Source organism: Dendrobates tinctorius, unplaced genomic scaffold (assembly GCF_039654945.1).
Source record: "Dendrobates tinctorius isolate UK_male_01 unplaced genomic scaffold, ASM3965494v1 ptg000060l, whole genome shotgun sequence".
Classification (NCBI taxonomy): Eukaryota; Metazoa; Chordata; class Amphibia; order Anura; family Dendrobatidae; genus Dendrobates; species Dendrobates tinctorius.
Genome location: NW_027361728.1, coordinates 37,647,571 through 37,666,047, shown reverse-complemented (window position 1 = coordinate 37,666,047; position 18,477 = coordinate 37,647,571). Strand labels below are relative to the sequence as shown.

The window sequence follows — 18,477 nt, the reverse complement described above, 5'->3', positions numbered from 1 at the left end:
GTGTTTGACGCCGACAAGCGACCTCGTTGGCGACGCAGAACTCATGGATGCAGGCATGAGTCGTCAGAATAGCTGCTGTGTGACAAGGTCCCAATGACCGCCGAGGTCGCTACATGGATCGCCGCATCGTTGCGTAGATCTGCCTGTTTGACAGCTTACTAGCAATCATGTAGCGACGCACCAGCGATCCTTACCAGGTCGTATCATTGTCGGGATTGCTGGTGCGTCACTTAGTGTAACGGTACCCTTATGGAGTTTTACAATAATGTGGACTAACTGGTCTAAAAACAGCTGTTTGTTTTTAGACCAGTTAGCGTCATATAATAACAGGGAAGAATTGGTTAATACTTATTCTTGAAGTAATAGCCCTCAGCAGCTAACATTAAACTGTGTCCATTTTGTATAATAATACATCAGGACAGGACACTAATGACTAATGCAGACTCTGTATTTTTAAAGAGCACATTCTTATGATTATTATTATAATTTAATCATTAAAAGTTATATTTTATTAATCTCAGAATCTTTAGTTAGGGTCTGTTTGACATTCGGCAATTTGTAAATTATTATACGTACCGTCAATCCTTCAAAAACCAGTGTACATTCAGCAAGGCTTGGAACAATACTATGCTGGCCCTGGTCATCCCAAAAAGCTTCCGCCCTAATAAGGGCAGCTCACATCTGGCCCAATAAGGATATTGCCTTACACGCCTCCCAAACCTATCAGGATCATCAGGGGAGAAATTTGCCCTTTAGACATATGTTAGGGTTCTCGTGCCAGTATCCTGTTGTTGTTCTGGCTATAAACAGACTTCTCTCAAGACCTCCTTCTCTCCTCCACACTTTTTAGTGTCTCACCCAATCAGCTCCAAAACTTCTCCCAAGTATCCCCCCTATCTTCTGGAATTCAGTGTTCCAACATGTCAAATGATCCAACACATTTGAAACTTTCAGACGGAACTTCCATTTCTTCAAGAAAGCTTACAGCCTGCAATGCACATTGCCATCATCGGAACTGCTGCAAACTCCCTAACCTACCGTCTCCTTCCTCATTATCAAGTAGACTGTAAGCCCACAAGGGCAGGGCCCTCTCCTTTCTGTACCCGTCTGTCATTGCTAGTTTGTTTGCCGTATTATATATGTATTTTTTGTATGTAACCCTTTCTCATGTACAGCACCATGGAATCAATGGTGCTCAAAAAAGAAATAATAAAATAATAAATGGGGTCTACTATTCTACTTGACCATCAGGACCACTGGGATACTAATACAGAGAAAAGATGAAGAAAAGCGTAGAGTTACACAGAGACTAAGGAAAACGTCAAGAAAATCAGATCCTATGAAAGTATGATTGTCTGAAAATATTCCCATACCCTTCCCTGCTAAGTTACAGACAAATGTGAAAAACATTATCATAGATCATAGGTTCTTGTTCTTTTCCACTATTGAACACAGTGGTACTGATATTTTGCTAGTCTGTGAATGTCCTAAAATAATGGGCATGATTTAAAGCTAAACTGAAGCCAATCTACGGTAGCTTACCTTTCATACTCATCCTCCTACAGTTGTAGCCAAAAGTATTGACACCCCTGCAATTTTGTCAGATAATACTCAGTTTCTTCCTGAAAATGATTGCAAACACAAATTCTTTGGTATTATCTTCATTTAATTTGTCTTAAATGAAAAAAACACAAAAGAGAATGAAGCAAAAAGCAAAACATTGATCATTTCACACAAAACTCCAAAAATGGGCCAGACAAAAGTATTGGAACCCTCAGCCTAATACTTGATGCCTTTGCATCAAGAATTTGTGTTTGCAATCATTTTCAGGAAGAAACTGAGTATTATCTGACAGAATTGCAGGTGTATCAATACTTTTGGCCACAACTGTATATTTGACTTTTCATAATGCTGCCTGAGTACACGTGATGATCTGCAGTTCTGGAACAGAAGAGAGAAGTGTTGGTCCATCTACTTATTCAGTCTGAGGTCTCATTCACAAGTCCGAGAAAAACAGATTATTCTGATCAGAGTGTGGTCCGAGTGACATCCTTTCTTCTCGTACAAGAAGAAATTAAAAAGAAAAAAATGTTCTCCTTCTCCATTCTGACAGTCTGTGAAAATCAGACTGCACCCAGATGTTAGTGAGAGCAGATTTTTCACAGACCCATAGACTAGAATGGGCGAGTGTTCTCCAATTCTCGGTGTCGAATAGAGCATGCTGCCATTGCCTTGAATTGCCGATTTTGTTCCAAATTTTATATGTCTCTGATATTTTCCATGGACCACTCAGTTGGAAGAAATATTCTGACACGTTCACAGCCCCATAGAATATCATAGGTACGAGTGTCCTCCGTGAAAACCAGGCATGACACTCGCAGAAGAAAATCAGACGTGTGAACGAGACCCGAGAACCTTGCTTTATGATGAAAATATTTTACATTCAGAAATATTTTGACTTTTACTTGCTAGCCAATTTTGTACCAAATAAAATATTAAATGAAGACAATTAGACTTAACACATTAATTCCCTTTATTTTATTACTGTATCCCCAAAAAAACCCACAATAAAAAAAAGAATAGATTGAAACAGTGTATTTTTCTTTTTATTATTTTACTGGTAAAAGGTTATCAGTTAGCAACAGAATGTTAAAAGCACCCGGCGAAAGTACAATCACAGCCACTAAATGAAAACAACCTAATTGTAGATGACACAGGGTGCCACACTCTTCTCCTCCTCCTGACCTGTAACCACTACATAAGCTTTATCCAGTACATCAGTGTCAAAGCAAAAAGTGCAAACAATTTTCTCAGCAGTCCGCAGACTCAAGGTCTAAAATTCAGTGTATTTAGGCTTTTTTAAGGAAAGAGACTAACAGGATTTCACTGGCAGTTACCAACACATCTCTGCAGGTACTCAAAAGGAGTAAGAATGCTGCAACAAACAGGTGAAGAAAAGACATCCAAAAAGAAAGAAAAAACCCGAGGTAGATAAAAAGAAAAACAAAACGAAAATAAAACCCAGAACTCTATTAAAAAAGAAGCGCAACAGAATTTTCTGGATGTAACACCCTATTACCACAGCCAGCCATGCTTGTAGCTAATAAAAATAATCTTCTGTTACACATTTCTCATCATTAAATTATTAGAGCATTTTGTGTTGAATGACTGAATCACCGGAACTACGTACACACTTTGTAAATATTTTTTTTATATATTTTTTTTTTTTTTTTTTGCACAGATGTGTTCTTTTACTGCACATTGGGTAATTTCTGGAAACTAAATCTGTCTGTCTTTACAACGTTGGCCTGTAAAAGTTTAACGCCTGTAACCGATTGGGGCAGGTACTTAAGACCTGCCATCCTTTGGTTATTAAAAGAGGCATTTTTGACCAATTTTTCAAAGAAATTGGCCACGGCCTCACAGAAGCTCCTGACGCCATAATTTATTAATACTAGAAAGTGTCGCTGTGACGATATTGGCAAAAGTCCTATTATTGCCTAATAGCCATCGATCTGAAATAGCTGCATCAGTGTGAATGAAAATTAAAAGGTGCCTTCATTTACACTCCCATATTATTCACCCTGACCTGCTGCATAATATACAAAAAGAAAAAACCCCACAGGTGACCCCCTCCGTGCCGGTCATACAGTACCTGCTGCCCACTACTGTAGCAACACACACCAATATGTATGCATCGATAGACCAGATGGACAGATTGAATAATGGCATTAGATTTCTTTAGACTACGGCTAGTTTAGCCATATAAATTACGTTTCCAAAAAGAAGAGGAAACTTGGCTTTCCGATAAAAATGATTTAGGCTGTTGCTGTCAAAAAGCAACATTCAGGCTGATGAAGGCAAAAAGGTTTTTTCTTTTAATTACCCAGCTATACAGCTTTTAGCTTTCAGCAAAACAGAAAAAAGGTACATTATTGTGCTGTCTCATTTTACTCAGTAATTTTACAACATATTTATATAGAACGCTAGAGCAGGCAGACGGAAATCAACAAACTGGGTCAAATCTCAATACTTTTTTTTTTTTGCCATTCTTACAAAATAAGACACAATGAAAAGGTAAAATGAACAAGCCACTATAACACAGCTTAATCTGTGGACCTCCGAGCCACAGTTTTCCCAGTGTTCAAGTGCAAAGTCTCCGTTCCGGCTGTAGGGCAAGGCTGCTGAAAACTTTCACAACCTGCTACCAAGTCTTGTGCACACTGTAGAACTGAAGACAAGAATGCTTGACTGGTTTAAATGGCAGCGGACAGTTCCACGAGGCTATGCACGTCTACAAAACCAAACCTAGTTTAGAAAGAATGCCTTGAATAGAGTTCCTTGGAATGCCGTTACCAGTTCATCATGGAGTTTCTGTTCAAAGTCATAAAAAAGACTTGACTACTGCCTCCTGATCGTACGGATGCAAAGAAGACCTGGGGAAAAAAACAGGATGATTAATATCAATACAATAAGATTCAACACTTCTGGATGAGGCTCGCATGCAAAGTCATTCACAAGAATTGACAACAGTGTAGACAGCCTGAACACCACAACTCTATACATTCTGTAGTGGCTGCTGCCTTGTGCTGCAGATCAGTTTCTATTTAAAAGTATAACTGATCTGCAGCTTCATAGAACATGAAAATGGCCACAACACAATGTATGACACTGTGGCCTTCAGCCTCCATACACTTCTTTCTGGATGAGGCTCGCATGCAAAGTCCTTCACAAGAATAGAAAACAGTGTAGGCAGCCTGAACACCACAACTCTATACATTCTGTAGTGGCTGCTGCATTATGCTGCAGATCAATTTCTATTTAAAAGTATCAGAACTGATCTGCAGCCTCATAGAACATGAAAATGGCCACTACACAATGTATGACGCTGTGGCCTTCTGGCACCGTACACTGCTTACATCTGGCCGCTACCATGAGTGATCACACATGATCGATGTTTTGTGCCAGGCGTCCATTTGATATTGCTGACACTAAACAGCAGCCTCATGCCGAATATATACTGTAGCTCAATGAACACTAAGAAAATGGAGCAAAGGTTGACTTCTGCACATGCAGCTTATACATTAAATTTCTAGAACAAAAAAAAGCTAGAATCAATCAATAAATAAGCAGCAAAGAACTGCACACAATGCTCGATCTGCCGACACTCAGAACTACAATCAGCCTACAATGACTAATCTTCAGTAGGTACGTGACCATCGTGGTTGGTTTATGACAGTGTTATGTAAGGTTGAACTAATCGTAAGTTATTGTGAAGAGAGCAGTCCCATCTGGAATCAGTCATTGCCGAAATCATCAGGTTTAAAGACTTTCATACAATATGCGTGGTCATATTGAGAATAAGATGGTCCAGGACAATGATCAGGCATGAGATGGGGACGGATGATTGAGTGATGCTCAGGGTTAATGGCTATTTTAATGAAACAATGCCTTGAGACATATCTCGCTGACAATCTTTTAAAAGGTAATTTCGATTTTGAGTGATAGATATTGTCAGATAGGGGGTTTGTAAATACAAGCACTTTTGCTATTTAATTTGTTAAAATTTGCAGCTTTTCTTGACATGAAACTTTTTTTTCTTGCTTACAGCTTGTTGCCTTGGAGACCGACCACCACTGCTGTCCCGCTTGTAACAACTGTGCTGGGAATTTTAGGTAACACAGCGCCCCAATGATCATGGCCAGCTTCAAAACAGTGCTTAACAGCTTAATGGAAAAGAGCTTCTAAGAACTGCACGTTCTGCTGTTTAGCAGCGTTGGTCGGTCTCTTAGGTAACAAACTGAAAACAAAAGAAAAGCGTTAGTATATCACATCAATGGCTACTAATTTTAATAAGCAGAAAATTGCAAAACTCCCTGCATTTACAAACATGTTCTGATGAGATTCATTTATGAAGAAGGGATAATCTTCTTTGTTTTTCCTGCCTATAGGAAACATTTGCTATCTTTCTCTTAAATGTCTGTATTCCTCTGAAATTATCATATAACACTGACTACATTAGATATAAGCTTAAAACAAGACACGATCAGAGCCTAGAGAGTCACTTACATGGCTGGATGACCATGCAAACAATCAATTTCCAGTGAAAACAAAATCAGAAAGTAAAGGATCAGCGATAATTTGCATAATAATCTCTGAGCTCAACTAAATATCATCAATCAGCAGTATATTGACCAGTGCACAAGGGCACGTGCCACAGATAATAATGTAACCCACCAGTGGACAAGGGCACGTGCCACAGATAATAATGTAACCCACCAGTGCACAAGGGCACGTGCCACAGATAATAATGTAACCCACCAGTGCACAAGGGCACGTGCCACAGATAATAATGTAACCCACCAGTGCACAAGGGCACGTGCCACAGATAATAATGTAACCCACCAGTGGACAAGGGCACGTGCCACAGATAATAATGTTACCCACCAGTGGACAAGGGCACGTGCCACAGATAATAATGTAACCCACCAGTGGACAAGGGCACGTGCCACAGATAATAATGTAACCCACCAGTGCACAAGGGCACGTGCCACAGATAATAATGTAACCCACCAGTGGACAAGGGCACGTGCCACAGATAATAATGTAACCCACCAGTGGACAAGGGCACGTGCCACAGATAATATAACCCACCAGTGCACAAGGGCATGTGCCACAGATAATAATGTAACCCACCAGTGCACAAGGGCACGTGCCACAGATAATAATGTAACCCACCAGTGCACAAGGGCATGTGCCACAGATAATAATGTAACCCACCAGTGCACAAGGGCATGTGCCACAGATAATAATGTAACCCACCAGTGGACAAGGGCACGTGCCACAGATAATAATGTAACCCACCAGTGGACAAGGGCACGTGCCACAGATAATAATGTAACCCACCAGTGCACAAGGGCACGTGCCACAGATAATAATGTAACCCACCAGTGCACAAGGGCACGTGCCACAGATAATAATGTAACCCACCAGTGCACAAGGGCACGTGCCACAGATAATAATGTAACCCACCAGAGGACAAGGGCACGTGCCACAGATAATAATGTAACCCACCAGTGGACAAGGGCACGTGCCACAGATAATAATGTAACCCACCAGTGGACAAGGGCACGTGCCACAGATAATAATGTAACCCACCAGTGGACAAGGGCACGTGCCACAGATAATAATGTAACCCACCAGTGGACAAGGGCACGTGCCGCAGGCAATATCGTAACCCTTGTAAGTTAGATACGCATGTAAAATGAATTAGGTGGTGGAGAGGTCTCTGATAGCATCCTCCCCCATCTCACAATTCATTATGACATGATCAGGGACTTTATTGTGGAGTGGGAGAGGAGGGGGTAAGGTGCATAGGACACTTTACAAAGAACTGAAAGGTGGGAGAAGACACTGGGTCTTGTGATGAAATGGAAGGTGGGGGCGGATGTTAAGCACCTGATAATGTATTATCTCATCCTCAAATTCATTATGATGCCATCAAAAACTTATAATGAATGGGGGAGGGGGCACAGGACAGGGACTTAAGGCCCCGTTACACATAGCGATGCATCAGCGATCCCGACCACGATATGACCCGGTCAGGATCGCTGGTGCATTGCTAAATGGTCGCTAGTGAGCTGCCAAACAGGCAGATCTCACCAGCGACGCAGTGATGCTCGGCGGTCGTTACTCACCTGTCAGGCGCAGCGATGAGGACCGTCTTCCGCCTGCGTCCATGGCTCGCTCTTCGGCGCCAGCAGGAAACCGACGACGAGAAATGGACCAGGCAGATCTTGCACGATCAGCGATAGCCAGCGGGGAGCCGTGTCGGAGGTGAGTGTCACATGTAGCGATATCGCTGCTGCGTCACAAAGTCGGTGACGCTTTAGCGATATTGCTGTGTAACAGGCCCTTAAGGCTACGTTCAGGATTCGCAGGAGAAAATTCTGCTGCATATCCTAATGTGTTGGCAGGAAGAAGGTTGCATAAAATTCTTTTTTTTCCCGCATATTTTATATTCTTTTGTTGCAGATTTTCCCCCACTCATTAATATGGGTGAAATACGCTGCAAGAGTTGACATTATGCAGATTTCAATCTGCTGCAAATACACAGGGAAAAAATAGGCAGCGTGTGCATGAGACTTCAGGGATCACATTCACTTTGCTTGTACTGTAGGACCTTGCATATTTTCCAAGTGCACATAGCCTTATAGGTAATTGGGGAGAGTCAGAGACTGAACAGTTTATATTATTGGGCTTCAGAGAATATAGTTAATGGGGGGCACAGCACTGCTTATCACTTCACATTTTGATTAGTGCGTGGCTAATGGTATATTAAATAGTGGGTACATATCTGTATTCAGGGGCGCAGTCCGGCGGAGACACATGTATGTATACAATATGTGTGACCTTGTTATTTTTAGGGCTGTGACAGTCATCGTGATAATACAAGTAGAGACTGGAAGATGTCGACATGAAGGTCTGACCAGATGGAGAAGAAACAACAGAAAACTACTCTAACGAGGCGTCAGCGGTAAGCGCCTAGATGTAGATAGAAAAATATTCAGAATTGAAAGTCCTCAGTAGTTGATACCTTTTAATGGCTAACTGAAAAGATGGTAACACATTGCAAGCTTTCGAGACTACTCCGGTCTCTTCATCAGACTTGACTAATACAACATCTGAAGAATCTGAGAACTCTCAATTCTGAATATTTTTCTATCTACTGGCTAACACGGTACAAAGATATATATCTTTCCTGTATCAAAATTAATGTAGATATTATTCTGAATCTGCACTCGACGTGGAGTAATATTATCTGTAAAATCCCATAGGCAACATTCTCACGTGTGTGAAATGTCCATGTGCTTCCAGATTTTTTGTAGTGGACGGCGCACAAACTTGTAGAGTTTTATAGATCCATTCACACATCTGTGGAATGAGATCCAAGAGGGTCAGAGAATGTTCTGATCAGATTTTGAGGATCAGAATAAGACATGCACAATGCATCTGTAAAAGCGGGCAGCACACAGACACTGCACACAGATACAGGATTATTGCCTTATTATGCATAGCACTGTCCTTTAGTATATAGTGTACTCACTTATTATGTATAGTGCAGTCCTTAGTTAGTTTCCTGTTTTATTATGTATAACACCATCCTTTATTATGTACCATTCTCTCTAGTTATATATGGTGCCGTCCCTTATTGTATAGCTTTGTCTGCTGTTTTGTACAGTGACGTCCCTTACATAGTGTATTCTTGTAATTCATAGCACCATCACATAGTCCTCTGTTGTGAGATATACAATGATTGCTGATGGGGCAGCATCTGACCATAAGACCAGTCTATCAGCTCCTCCAGCAGAAAAGAAGCTTTCCCATGCTCCATCAGCCATCATTGCAGTTTACAGTATATCTAACAAGACAGGACGGTATGTAATAAAGAAGGGGCTTTATATAATCTGATATAAAAAGTACGGAGCTGTACATAACAAGAGAGGGCACTGTGTAATAAGGGACAGTAATATAATATATATAGCTATCTGCAGCTTTGTTGCCATAAAATGAGGGGGGCCCAATCACATTCTTGCACAGGAGCCCTAAGCTGTCAGTGTCGCCCCTGGGTGACATTATTGGACCAGCACCGATGAACTTCCTATACCTCCATCCATAGCACGTTTCTGCCCATGTACAAGGACCCATTCTTGCAGTTTCATTACTCCAAAACATGTCCTGCAAGTTACAGAAGGGTCAGCGTGTAATACCTTATCATTCCTTTCACACAGAAATTTTAACCTCTGCGCTCTCTTGTGCATGAATACCCCGTCTAGATGCCCGGTTTCCACAGAACGAATTTCAATAGCTTTCTCTCCCCAGCCCATTATCTGATTGGAATGGATATAGGCTGTGAATAAAAAAAAATAACATCAAGTCAGAAAAATTGTGGGATTTAGAAATACAATCCTAACGGAGCTGACAACTCAAAAAATAGCAGTCCTGCTGTATACTCATTAAGGCTGCTGATATAAAGGCTCCACACACATTAGATAAAAGCGGGTGAGATTGGTGAACCATCAGTCTAATATGTATAGGGTCTATATTGCAATACCAAACCAGTATGACGTTTCATGTTCATGTCTTTCACGAGGTCTCCATTACTGGACAAACCCATCTCAATGGTCCCAGGGAGCACCATGAAATAAACTAGTTACCGAGCTCCCACACCAGCACTGTCCCTTGGCGCTATACAGCCAATGTCACATGCTCAATGATCGTCTGCAGCCTTTACTATTGTATCAGAGTGGAAAAAACACTGTTCTTTTGTTCTGATTAAATAGCAAAGGCTGAAGTAGATCAGCGGCTGCAGATTAGCTGCAGTGGTCAATTATTTACATCAGCAAGCGGTCAGGGGGACACAAAGCTTAGGAGAAACGGCGCTGGTCCAGAGCTTGTTAAAGTGATTATTCTATAATGCACAATTTATTCTATAATGCACAATTACGAAGGGTTTGTCCAATAGGGAACAGAAGTCAAACATATTATTTATACAAGTTCAAGAAAGTGGTGACCTCTGACTTTTGCACTGCTGAAGGACAGTAGCATCTAGATTACTTTTGGTCTGAGACATCTCATGAATACTTAGGAATATCATTATATATTTTTAAAAATCTCCAGGTCCCTGAAAAAGCCTCTGTGGGTCTGGTGATGGATGCAGTGTGTATAGAGAATTATTTCCACATTATCGCAGAGTCTGAGCAATGTAAGCAATGAAATCATAATGGCCCATATAAATGAGACAATTAGTGAACGAGGAGCCACGGTTGCTGATTATCAGCTCAAGTAAACATGGTTACCCACTGAAAGAGCAAAACACTAATTTATTGGGTAATTAGATAATTTATGCTGGTATTAAAAAAATTGTTATTGGCAGCGCATTGTCCACTGTAAACAGAGGATGTGCTGCCAATAACATGCATGGTGTATGGGGACATAACTATTGCATTAACAATCATTCTGTTCCCACAATTTTTTATTGGCTGATGTACAACAGGCCAGGAAACAAGCACTGGACAACATGTATAAGCCACCTGCACGGAGCGAAGCAGCACTAGTGAAGCAGCACGGAGCGAAGCAGCACGGAGCGAAGCAGCACGGAGCGAAGCAGCACGGAGCGAAACAACACGGAGCACACGGAGCAAAGCAGCCCGGAGCAAAGCAGCACGGAGCAAAGCAGCACGGAGCAAAGCAGCACGGAGCAAAGCAGCACAGTGATCACTGACAAGTAGCTGACAGCCAGTGTCAGCGTGAAGCCGCTCAGTAGAGGTGCTCACAAGACATTCACTGTGCTGCAGATCTTGTCCCCTTAGGCTGTGTACCCACGTAAGCATTTATTTTCGTGTTTTTACCGGCAAAAACGCTTAAAAAACGCTTACAAGAAACATCCCATTCATTTTAATGAATTCTGCACTTTTTGTGCACATTGATGCGTTTTTTACCGCGAAAAAAACGCATCGCTGTAAAAAAAACGCAGCATGCTCATTGTTCTTCCCTCTTAATAGGGCAAAGAATGTTTTATTATGTGCTGGGTTAATTATAACACCATCTAGTGGTGGCTGAATTTATAGCAGTGTCTTCAATAGCATTATAAAGCCTGTGACTTTAAGAGAAGCAATGCACTATGGGATTAAAGCAGTGCTTTGTGGGAAGGAAGCAATGTATTCTGGGATGAAGAAGGGCCATTTTGCATCTGTGGATCTCATAGGATGCACATGTTATTTTGTCCTCCTGTGTAACCTGTTTTTCCTGCAACTTCTCTACTTGAGTCACTACCCGGCAAAAGCATATCTGGTAAGCTTAATCTTTCTTGCAATGCAGTGATTCAGAGAGGTGTTATTTACTGTCTAGCAGCCAAGAGATGTCATTAACCCTTTAGTTGCCAGTTCTCAGTAAATGTAATCATAAACTAATATATTCCTATGTAATGTGTGCATCTCAATGTACACTTCTGTGATTGTGTTAGCTGTGATCATCTGCCCAATACTTATGCATGTTATTTGTATTCCTTGTAGTTTTACCGCGCATGTTCTATACTCTTCACAAATAAACAAGTTAGACTACAGAGAACAGTCTGCTTATTTTGGAAGACAGAACTGTGGTTTATACTGTATGCTGGATTGCACATCGTGTCAGCGTGCCTGAAGGCAGAAAATTCATTAATTTCGCTGAAAAATCTGCATTTCTAACTATATTCTATGAGCAGGAGGATGCTCCTGTAAAAAATGCATAAAAAAAGTGCAAAAATGTGCGTTTTTCCTGGGAAGGAGTCACTTTTTTTCTGCATACGTGGGTACATAGTCTTAATGTAGCAAATTCACTGACTGCGGTAGAATAAATAAAATAGAACCTTTAACTTCTAATTATTAAAATAGTTTAAACTATTTATTTTGATGCATATATAATTGTGAGTTTGAGGGTCCACTATCAGTGAATTTTTCCCCTTAGTGAAATGACTGCTGTTCTAGCCACTCCGTCCCTCACTAATCACCAGACATCAGGGTGCCTGTGTTCTATGCTACTATAGCTGTTAGGACAGAGGAATCCCGGGGTGTGGCAGATCATCTTATTGTGCAGAGTGTCTGCTTGTTAGTAATACAGAGCCTTTCCATAAAACAACATGTTCATATCTTATTCGTGGGTCGGATTTTTATGCATCATAAAGAACTCACCTACTGAAGTTGGCATCTCACCCCATTGAAGCACCACATCTTTAGTTATTCGGCCATATGTATTCACATACACCCCCTCGTCCTCATAGCACACAAGCATTTCCATGCCATCTGTTTTGGGCAGGATGACAATGGCATGTGGAGTGATGTTACCTTGAATCTACAAATAAGCAAAGCAAATGCCATTGTATTTTCTTATGCAGTTTTTTTTTTATTTTGATGCAAGTACTCTGGACAATTTATAATGGCTCAGTTCCAATGGCCTAAAGGAGCGACAGCCGCAAAAGTGCCAGTGTCTACAGGTAGTTGTCAAGTAATACAAAATCCTACATAGAAAAAAAAAACACCAAAGATGACCACAAGTATTTAACAATGAATACTATACATAAATATACAAAATACCAAAGGAATAGCATTCAACACAATATCTATGAAAATATAATACTTTATTAATATATGGAAAGCATGATGACACAACATATATATTAAAAACAAAAGACCTTTTATTAAAAAATTAAAACTGATAAAGATAGTGAAACGCGCGTTGGAGTGTGTCATACTGGTTGGTATTTGTGGTTCTTTTTATTATGGAGATTTTGTTTTATTGTTCTATATGATGCCCCCTTTTTTATTATGAGGTTTCCTTCTGGATGAGCACTTTGCTTTTTACATTTGATTAATATTTAATTATTTATATCATGTACTTCATTTTCCCACCTTTAAATAACTATTAATTTTTATGACATTAATTTTCACATTGATCATGAGGTCTCTTTTTGAATGAGCACTTTGCTTTTTATGAATTAATTCATTTGATTATTTCATCACCATTTTTATTTTGTCATGTTTAAACAACTATATATATTAGGATATGTCATATAAATGTATCACTTGAAGGAGATACATAATCATTCATTTATTTTCATTTCATCAACATATTCCTGGCATAAATAACCACAAATTAAATAATTAATTTATTTAATTTTATTTTAATTATTTTTTTGCCAATAAGTCTGACATACCCTGCCCCTCGCATATCTTTATCAGTTCTTAATTTTTTAATAAAAGGTCTTTTGTTTTTAATATATATGTTGTCATCATGCTTTCCATATATTAATATATTGTTTTGAATGCTATTCTTTTGGGATTAGGTTGTTACATAAAAGTCTGGGTAGGCAGAAATCTTGGCCATTAGCACATCATAGGAAAGGGATCTTAATTCTGCTATATTAACAGAAGTGAATGGAGAGAGCCATAGAGCCTTGCATGATGAGTGGCCACCACATCTGTACCTGTGACTGGGGCACCAGTCAGAACAGGGAGCGACAGACCCCCGTTTCTGAGATCTGGGCGGATTCCCGAGGTGCAATCCTGTGGCTATTTCATATATACCAGTAGTAAGAAATGCCCTCTACTACAATAATGCCAAGTACAGCATGGATAGCTATAGTATAGGCAGATAAAAAAAAATCACAGTATAAAAGACTATAATTATTATTATAAGGGGCTAAAATGGTGTATCTAATACAGTGCCTACAAGTAGTATTCAACCCCCTGCAGATTTAGCAGGTTTGATAAGATGCAAATAAGTTACAGCCTTCAAACTTCACACAAGAGCAGGATTTATTAACAGATGCATAAATCTTACAAACCAAAAAGTTATGTTGCTCAGTTAAATTTTAATAAATTTTAAACATACAGTGGGGAAAAAAAGTATTTAGTCAGTCAGCAATAGTGCAAGTTCCACCACTTAAAAAGATGAGAGGCGTCTGTAATTTACATCATAGGTAGACCTCAACTATGGGAGACAAACTGAGAAAAAAAAATCCAGAAAATCACATTGTCTGTTTTTTTTTCATTTTATTTGCATATTATGGTGGAAAATAAGTATTTGGTCAGAAACAAAATTTCATCTCAATACTTTGTGATATATCCTTTGTTGGCAATGACAGAGGTCAAACGTTTTCTGTAAGTCTTCACAAGGTTGCCACACACTGTTTTTGGTATGTTGGCCCATTCCTCCATGCAGATCTCCTCTAGAGCAGTGATGTTTTTGGCTTTTCGCTTGGCAACACGGACATTCAACTCCCTCCAAAGGTTTTCTATAGGGTTGAGATCTGGAGACTGGCTAGGCCACTCCAGGACCTTGAAATGCTTCTTACGAAGCCACTCCTTCGTTGCCCTGGCAGTGTGCTTTGGATCATTGTCATGTTGAAAGACCCAGCCACGTTTCATCTTCAATGCCCTTGCTGATGGAAGGAGGTTTGCACTCAAAATCTCACGATACATGGCCCCATTCATTCTTTCATGTACCCGGATCAGTCGTCCTGGCCCCTTTGCAGAGAAACAGCCCCAAATCATGATGTTTCCACCACCATGCTTTACAGTAGGTATGGTGTTTGATGGATGCAACTCAGTATTCTTTTTCCTCCAAACACGACAAGTTGTGTTTCTACCAAACAGTTCCAGTTTGGTTTCATCAGACAATAGGACATTCTCCCAAAACTCCTCTGGATCATCCAAATGCTCTCTAGCAAACTTCAGACGGGCCCGGACATGTACAGGCTTAAGCAGTGGGACACGTCTGGCACTGCAGGATCTGAGTCCATGGTGGCGTAGTGTGTTACTTATGGTAGGCCTTGTTACATTGGTCCCAGCTCTCTGCAGTTCATTCACTAGGTCCCCCCGCGTGGTTCTGGGATTTTTGCTCACCGTTCTTGTGATCATTCTGACCCCACGGGGTGGGATTTTGCGTGGAGCACCAGATCGAGGGAGATTATCAGTGGTCTTGTATGTCTTCCATTTTCTAATTATTGCTCCCACAGTTGATTTCTTCACTCCAAGCTGGTTGGCTATTGCAGATTCAGTCTTCCCAGCCTGGTGCAGTGCTACAATTTTGTTTCTGGTGTCCTTTGACAGCTCTTTGGTCTTCACCATAGTGGAGTTTGGAGTCAGACTGTTTGAGGGTGTGCAAAGGTGTCTTTTTATACTGATAACAAGTTTAAACAGGTGCCATTACTACAGGTAATGAGTGGAGGAAAGAGGAGACTCTTAAAGAAGAAGTTACAGGTCTGTGAGAGCCAGAAATCTTGATTGCTTGTTTCTGACCAAATACTTATTTTCCACCATAATATGCAAATAAAATGAAAAAAAAACAGACAATGTGATTTTCTGGATTTTTTTTTCTCAGTTTGTCTCCCATAGTTGAGGTCTACCTATGATGTAAATTACAGACGCCTCTCATCTTTTTAAGTGGTGGAACTTGCACTATTGCTGACTGACTAAATACTTTTTTTCCCCACTGTACAAGTGTGGGTCAATTATTATTCAACCCCTAGGTTTAATATTTTGTGGAATAACCCTTGTTTGCAATTACAGCTAGTCGTCTTTTATAAGACCTGATCAGGCCGGCACAGGTCTCTGGAGTTATCTTGGCCCACTCCTCCATGCAGATCTTCTCCAAGTTATCTAGGTTCTTTGGGTGTCTCATGTGGACTTTAATCTTGAGCTCCTTCCACAAGTTTTCAATTGGGTTAAGGTCAGGAGACTGACTAGGCCACTCCAACACCTTGATTTTTTGCCTCTTGAACCAGGCCTTGGTTTTCTTGGCTGTGTGCTTTGGGTCGTTGTCTTGTTGGAAGATGAAATGACGACCCATCTTAATATCCTTGATGGAGGAGCGGAGGTTCTTGGCCAAAATCTCCAGGTAGGCCGTGCTATCCATCTTCCCATGGATGCGGACCAGATGGCCAGGCCCCTTGGCTGAGAAACAGCCCCACAGCATGATGCTGCCACCACCATGCTTGACTGTAGGGATGGTATTCTTGGGGTCGTATGCAGTGCCATCCAGTCTCCAAACGTCACGTGTGTGGTTGGCACCAAAGATCTCGATCTTGGTCTCATCAGACCAGAGAGCCTTGAACCAGTCTGTCTCAGAGTCCTCCAAGTGATCATGAGCAAACTGTAGACGAGCCTTGACATGACGCTTTGAAAGTAAAGGTACCTTACGGGCTCGTCTGGAACGGAGACCATTGCGGTGGAGTACGTTACTTATGGTATTGACTGAAACCAATGTCCCCACTGCCATGAGATCTTCCCGGAGCTCCTTCCTTGTTGTCCTTGGGTTAGCCTTGACTCTTCGGACAAGCCTGGCCTTGGCACGGGAGGAAACTTTCAAAGGCTGTCCAGGCCGTGGAAGGCTAACAGTAGTTCCATAAGTCTTCCACTTCCGGATGATGCCCCCAACAGTGGAGACAGGTAGGCCCAACTCCTTGGAAAGGGTTTTGTACCCCTTGCCAGCCTTGTGACCCTCCACGATCTTGTCTCTGATGGCCTTGGAATGCTCCTTTGTCTTTCCCATGTTGACCATGTATGAGTGCTGTTCACAAGTTTGGGGAGGGTCTTAAATAGTCAGAAAAGGCTGGAAAAAGAGATAATTAATCCAAACAGGTGAAGTTCATTGTTCTTTGTGCCTGAAATACTTCTTAATACTTTAGGGGAACCAAACAGAATTCTGGTGGTTTGAGGGGTTGAATAATAAATGACCCTCTGAATAAACTTTTCACAATTTAAAAAAAAAAAATGAAACAAAGAAATAACATTCTTTTTTGCTGCAGTGCATTTCACACATCCAGGCTGATCTACAGTCCAAATGTCACAATGCCAAGTTAATTCCGAATGTGTAAACCTGCTAAATCTGCAGGGGTTGAATACTACTTGTAGGCACTGTATAAGCGTATTTGTATCTGTATAAACCACAAATGTCATCTTTAGGCGAGATTCACACTTCTGTGTGTCACAGTCAGCGCACGGACCAGCTGCTGGACTTCTGACGCAAGCTCAGCAGCCTCAGATATATCTATGAGACATCAGAGTTCGGGTCAGGAGACCCACGGCCGCACGGTGCATCATGTTGCTCGGACTGTGACACACGGACGCGTGAATTTAGCCTTACCTTGACTATATGATATGATGCTTCTCCATTACTTACGTGAGATGGGATGTAGATGTCGTATGTATTCCCAGAATCGACATCAATGACATGGAAACCAGTGCTGGAGCCAAATATTACTTTCAACCTTTGACCTTCTTCTACAGTGAGGTCACAAAGCAATGGCTTATGCTGTAGATCTGTAAAAGACTAAATATAGACACAATATTTTATTTTCATGCCATCTTAATAATGAGCACAATGCATTTGCAATAGAAAAAATTTCTGACAATGTAACAAACGAGATAATCTGCAAATTAAACACTGTAAGCCTCAATATATACCTGGATTTAGGCAGGAGACTGTCCTCCAGGCTTAAAAGTACCACTCCAGTGGGAGGTAGGTGGAGTTGTTTCAGCAATGGACGCTGGAGTGGCGCTTTAAATGTAAGCGCCTTGCCCCTGTTATACTAATCTTCGGGTGACTTCACCTTTTACAGAGGCTTCTCCGCTCCCGCAGCGCCATCTTATGAGTGCAGCTTCTGACTGGCTGGAAGTCAGAAGTTATGTCACAAGAGCTCAATGCAACTCTATGAGAGCCAGAACAAGATTGTCATAGACTTGAATGGAAGAGGGACCTCCATGAAACACTGGAGCAGCCGACAGGTCACTTTTCGCTGGAGACCAACGGCAGCGATGATGGAAAAAGATGAAGACAGCGACAGGCGAGTTTGAGACGGGTTAGGCGAGTATGAGACAGCGGTCAGGCGAGTATGAGACAGGGGTCAGGCGAGTATGAGACAGGGGTCAGGCGAGT

General features: G+C 41.2%; 1 protein-coding gene across 12 annotated transcripts in view; it reads right to left on the bottom strand.

The window, feature by feature from the left end:
• Nucleotides 1-2,515: 2,515 nt before the first annotated feature.
• TNIK (TRAF2 and NCK interacting kinase) overlaps nucleotides 2,516-18,477 on the bottom strand; it is a 398,627-nt gene continuing 382,665 nt past the window's right edge. For all 12 annotated transcript variants that reach the window (XM_073578856.1, XM_073578860.1, XM_073578854.1 and 9 more), the window contains 4 exons: nucleotides 17,722-17,871; nucleotides 12,732-12,891; nucleotides 9,771-9,910; nucleotides 2,516-4,436 (listed from right to left, as the gene is read on the bottom strand). In XM_073578856.1, the coding sequence (XP_073434957.1) occupies nucleotides 4,353-4,436; nucleotides 9,771-9,910; nucleotides 12,732-12,891; nucleotides 17,722-17,871 (534 nt within the window). In that variant the 3' untranslated portion in view covers nucleotides 2,516-4,352. The remainder of the gene's footprint in view (nucleotides 4,437-9,770; nucleotides 9,911-12,731; nucleotides 12,892-17,721; nucleotides 17,872-18,477) is intronic.